The sequence below is a fragment of the Mytilus edulis genome, chromosome 7, assembly GCF_963676685.1.
Source record: "Mytilus edulis chromosome 7, xbMytEdul2.2, whole genome shotgun sequence".
Classification (NCBI taxonomy): Eukaryota; Metazoa; Mollusca; class Bivalvia; order Mytilida; family Mytilidae; genus Mytilus; species Mytilus edulis.
The window spans coordinates 59,489,738-59,495,731 of NC_092350.1; the positions used below are offsets into that span (position 1 = coordinate 59,489,738).

At 31.5% G+C, this 5,994-nt stretch overlaps 1 protein-coding gene across 1 annotated transcript; it reads left to right on the forward strand.

Annotated features, from left to right (window-relative positions):
- The first annotated feature begins 1,660 nt into the window (after positions 1–1,660).
- LOC139483273 (uncharacterized) lies at positions 1,661–3,111 on the forward strand. Its single transcript, XM_071267303.1, has 2 exons — positions 1,661–1,805; positions 2,879–3,111. Exons 1-2 carry the CDS (start codon positions 1,661–1,663, stop codon positions 3,109–3,111), a joined length of 378 nt encoding a protein of 125 aa, XP_071123404.1.
- The last annotated feature ends 2,883 nt before the right edge of the window (positions 3,112–5,994 follow it).

Below are 5,994 nucleotides of genomic sequence, written 5' to 3' on the forward strand. Positions count from 1 at the left end.
AATGCCGATGTTATATTTGACCTAAATAGTCATCCAAAAAAATAATTTGTGTAAATTGATTATAAATACATGTAGATAAAATTCACATAACGTATTTACGATCAATCCTCATATTTGTGTTTAAGTTCCGATGACCAATTCAAGATCCATCAGTTTTGGCAATTCCAAGTACTGTATTATTAAAGAGCAAGAAGAATGGACGAAGGCGAACGTAAGTTAAAAAGTTTAGAATAAGAACATTACATGTCGTAAGCTTTTGTGAAATGTAAAATGAATGTTGTGAATGATTTTTCATTAACAGGTTTCCTTTCTCATTGATAGTGCGAAGCATCGTATGTTTCCGTTGAAGGTTACATATTGTCGAGTGATATTTTTGGAAAAAGCCTTTAGTTTTTTACTCTGATGTACCCAACTTATACACATCTGATTTTCGTACACGGAGTAGATGAACATCTAATCAGATAAAATTGAATTAAAGTGGAGAAATATTTTCAAATTAAAAATTTAAAACCTGTTTTTCAACTTAATTAATATCTGTTTACTTCCTCTTCTTTCAATATAATGTATTGATTATAGACATATTACATATATTAGTTTAACATAACAATTTAAAAAAAAGATATTGCGTTTTCGAAAAGTATTTTTTATCACATTTTGTAATTTTAAAAAAAACAACCTACCCCTTTTTTTTAATATTTTGTAGTTGTTTCATGCTTATTTGATTTTGTTAAAAAAAAATCTTTTTATCATTCAAATGTTTTACCTAGTTTATTACATGTTGTTTTGACGGTATTATGTGTCAGACCACCAATTGACTTCCTCCAACTTAGAACGTTAAAACAGCCCTACTCTGACACAGGCTAGTGTCATTGTTTACTAAAACTAATCATAAAATTAGCATGAGATCGACCAGATGGATAGTGGAACATATGTTCCTCAAGGTGTTTGTTCATCTCCTTTGAGGTTAACTTCATATAGGAAGGTACAAACACAGTTGACATTATTACTGACACAATAGTTTCACTCAATGGCCAGAGCGTAGTTTCAGGTTCAGTCTTTGTTATACCAATCTTGGATTAAATTTAGGATCAGAGGTAACCAATTGCGTTCCCTTCCTTTGAAAAAGACTGCATCAACTCTTATCAGATGTATGCAATACGAAAGACCAAAGAACGGATAACCTTTAAGTGATGAGGACGAATATAAATAAATCACCAAATGTGATGCCCGAAAAGTGCGGAAACATCAGACATGGCTTGGGTATTTTTAAGCCTTCTTTTAAGGAATATTGTTGATTTTCCAATTGAGAACCATTTACCATTTCAATACTGGCTACTTCAGAGGTGAACAATTCTTTTCTTGATCTATCACCGTTAAACATCTGTGTTCTATAGAAATATTCAGCATAGTATCATATGCACTTGTCGTCGCTAACTGCTGATATGCGTATGAATCAGTTTAGACCTTTGACCAACAGGTGTATGCCATTGCAAATCAGATCAAATGATCTAGGCCTTTTAAATTCACTCAGCTAATAGTACAAAATACAGTTTCGGTATACGATTTTGGTTGTAACTTGCAAAATCTTCAACTGTGCTGTAAGAATAAGAAGTACTGGAATTCTTTCAATTAATACAGTTTTGTATGAAAATTGCAAGGAATGTCACATGGTAAAAGATATTTTGCAGATATCTTTATTTTCATTAAGGAAAGCTGTCAAGCCCTTGGTGGAAAACTGGTTGAACTAGAAATACAAGAAGAGAATGAGTTTATTAAGAATGACGTGATGACCCTAAGTTCTGGAGGTAGATATAATTGTTAAGATATAAGAAAGAAAACACAAATCGTATAAGATATACACAAAAACAGCTGCCTACCAACATAATACATAAAAGTCAGCAGAAAGTATAAAACATAAGACGCGTTTTAATAAAGAATGTAATTATCTATTAATAGGCTAGAGAACGCACATTGATTTTAAAACCAGGTTCGACATATTATATTGTATTAAATATAAAAGAAGAAGAACATGTTGTATTATGTGTCAAACTTATAGGAATTTCATTCAAAAAAGCATTGTGCTGTCCCGAAAGAAAAGTGGTATTAAATTCGCGAGTTTGAGAAAGGTCCTGGTTTTGATAATGCACATGAAAATGAAATAAACATTAAGCAAAAAGCCTCAAGTACCTGTTTTTAAGGTATATATTTATATATTAGTGCGGTCAACCTTAGGGAGACAGCAACTCAACGGTCTTCATATTGACAGTTGGTTATATTTGAAAAGCTGTTCATCTAATCGAATCGAGTCTAGAACAAAACTTTATTCAATTTTAAATTGACTTTATAATGCAAGCGATGAACAGTTCATTACACTACCAACAAGAAGCAAACCGTCATACTGTCCTAATTTTTTTTTAAACCAAAAACCAAATTTATCAAATCTAAAATAACCCGTTAACAAGATTTATGCTTTCGGACATATATATGGAAATGAACACTTTTGGACATATATATGGAAATATACACTATAGATGTTATAACAAACTGAACATTTTATAGGCAATTAAATGGCAAAAAAGACATCAAGTGGCTTTTCTGTAATGTACATTAATTGGACCATATTTATTGTGTTGATATTCTGGTTAAATAAGGGAACAGTTACTACATATTGTCCTTATATTTTGTGACCTTTTAGATTCAGTGTTTTATATCAATTTTCACACAAATAATTGGTCAGTATGAGATATGAAACTGCTAACAAAATTTAAAATAAGCTTTGTCTTATGACAAAAAAAAAATCAAAATATGACAAATGATATTTAACAAATGATTACGCATAGAGTTACTACACGATAATGAAGACAATCTTTCTTTTCAGTAAATGGATACTGGATCGGAGGTTATAATTTCAACAATGAGGGTGATTTGGAATGGCTGAGTAAACCAAATCAAGCTATGCCAATAACTGATTGGTACATGGAACCATACCCACAGCCAGATGGACTTCTGACACAGCATGGCGTGATGATTTGGAGAGATTTTGATTTCCGTTGGGCTGATCATTGGTGTGACAAGCTGCTGTCATATATTTGTGAATTTACGCAAACTTGACATCACCATTCATGTACTACTAGTATAACGTTTTCAATGAGGAGAGCGATTTTTCATGACGAAGTTGTAAAAACTGACTATATTTTAGACTAGATATTAATCAGTGTTTCATATTGTTATTCATGATATTGAATTGTAAGTATTTTCCTGTAAAATTGTATCTATCTGTTCTCGACAATGATTTTTTTTTTAAAAGTATAGTATTCATTAATTGAATAAGTTTGTTCATACAAACATTACATGTTCAATTTGTTTAAATTTTAGCCCAAAAAAGGTTATCATTAATATTTTGATATGAGCGTCACTGATGAGTCTTATGTCGACGAAACGCGCGTCTGGCGTACTAAATTATAATCCTGGTACCTTTGATAACTATTAACACCACTGGGTCGATGTCACTGTTGGTGGACGTTTCGTCCCCGAGGGTACCACCAGCCTAGTAGTCAACATTTCGGTGTTGAGATGAAAATCAATAATGTGGTCATTTTATAAATTTCCTGTTTACAAAACTTTGAATTTTACGAAAAACTACGGATTTTCTTATCCCAGGCACAAATAACCTTAGCCATCTTTGGCACAACTTTTGGACATTTGGATCCTCAATGCTCTTCAACTTTGTACTTGTTTGGCTTTAAAAATATTTCGATATGAGCGTCACTGATGAGTCTTATGTAGACGAAACGCGCGTCTGGCGTACTAAATTATAATCCTGGTACCTACCAATTAAATAACATTACAGTATTTGATATCTGTATTTAATATAAAATATACTGGCAGACGTCTAACGTGTATCTGATCTAGTCGAGAAATATTATGATTTTAATTGATAACTAATTTTGAATTGTATGGCGATTATTTTAATCTGATAACATCATCCTGTGTAAGTATTGATTTTATGACGAATTTATCATCCTGAATTAATGATGTGATAAAGTATATTTTAGGTTAAAAAAGTGGTACTCCAAATAACGGAAAAGAAAAGTACAGTATACATATTAACCCTAGAATGGTTTTTGAACTTGTTTTGTTTATCATGGCAAACGAGAAAGTTGATGTCAAATAATTTCTATGAAATAGGCCGCCAATTCGTCAGTGATTTTTACATTATTGTTTTGCGTATATGAACTGTTCAGTGTGTCTAGTTAACTAATATCAATCGCGATGTCAACATATTAAACTTTTGACTGGTGACTTTTTTGCTATTGTTATATTGTGTATTTAAGGTTGAAACAATATTTGCAATAGAAAGTCACAGCCTTTGACGAGTTTTTTTTACACACAGCCCTCACTTTATATTGGACAGTGGTGTATCAGTGCAACATACTAACAAATAATTAAAATATGTTGAAAAAGGAGTCTCTCATATCAATACAAAGCACACCATAAGCAACAAAATGACACAGTTATTGTCGCAGGCTCCTAATACATCACATCAAATAAGAATACCATAACACCAAACTAAGAACTCTAGTGCTCAAATTTACTGAAAGCTTATTTAAAACTCTCACAAAACAGTCGTTTTATTATATAGATTGACTCTAGAGTGTCTAGATTCTATTTTGCTTTTTTTTTGATGGAATAGTGTTTTTTTTGGTTGTGATAAGAAATGTATAAACAGTGTTGGCTTATCTGCCCATTTTTTGGCAATTTATTTCTTGTATGTTTGCTCACACATTTTTGTCATTATAATCAGTGATGTAATTTTGTCAATTGAGCGGTATACTATAGTATCTAACATTGCCAAAAAGTCCGGTGTTTGTCTAGCTTCAACAGCATGTTCAGCCTGCCATGTTTCTTAAAATTTCATGTACCGAGTCAAGAATATGTCAATTGTTTTTTTAATTGTTCGTTTCTTTATCTGTAGAATAGTCGCCTGTGTTTGTTGCATGTCAGTGTTTCTGTTGTGTCATTATTTTTCTCTCATATTTAACGTGTTTCGCTCGATTTTATTTTTCAACCCGGATTTTTTTCTCTTCATCGATTGATGACTTTACTACTGTTGTCTTACTTAGATGAGAAAATATGTGCGCACGTAAAAAAACCAACTTTACTTTAAACATATTTTATTTTAAAAAATCATGTAAATGACATACACTATGAATACAGTGCTACAATAAAACTAAGGGATTGGGAAACAAGGTTTCTCTTTTTTTAATCCGTCTCCCTAAACAACTTTATAGTTGGTGTGATAGCAAAACTATTGTTATAACAGAGCTTTTCTAAATTATTTTGTTACGCACGATGTTTCCATAATTGATTAAAGGAAAACTGCATAAATTCTGTATATAATTGTTTTTATGAAACGATACATATTATGATGTTAATGCGACGTCATCAGATGAAACTGTTTATGTTTTTCATTTATATTTCATGACCCTATGTAGTTCCAAACATCATGTTGCAATTAAAAAAAAAGTCAAACATGTTTTTCTTGGTCCAAATCTAAAACCTTAATGCCTCTACTTCTTTGAAGGGTGTTTATTAAATATCTTCCGTTTTCGTCATAAAAGCCGCTTCTAGTTTACGTATACAAAGGATGAACACTGCTTTATTTTATTTGTTTTGCTTAAACAAGTTTTAGAATATGCTACCTTTGTAACTGATCACTATCTGGACAAGACTGACACAAGGGCTAGTTCATATAGTTACATTGCGTGGTATGAAGGAATTCATGATAACTTGATTATTTTATATAATATATCATCTTGGGATTTTGCAATGAAATGGAGTTACAATGTCGGTATATCATACAGGAAGTATAGAGAATATATCTGGTTACAAACATAGTTATAGTCTTACATGGCAAGATTTGTTAAATTTAATAACTACTGTTTATTCTTCAACAAAGAAAAACAAAATCGTTACAGTGGAAGAAAACCAACA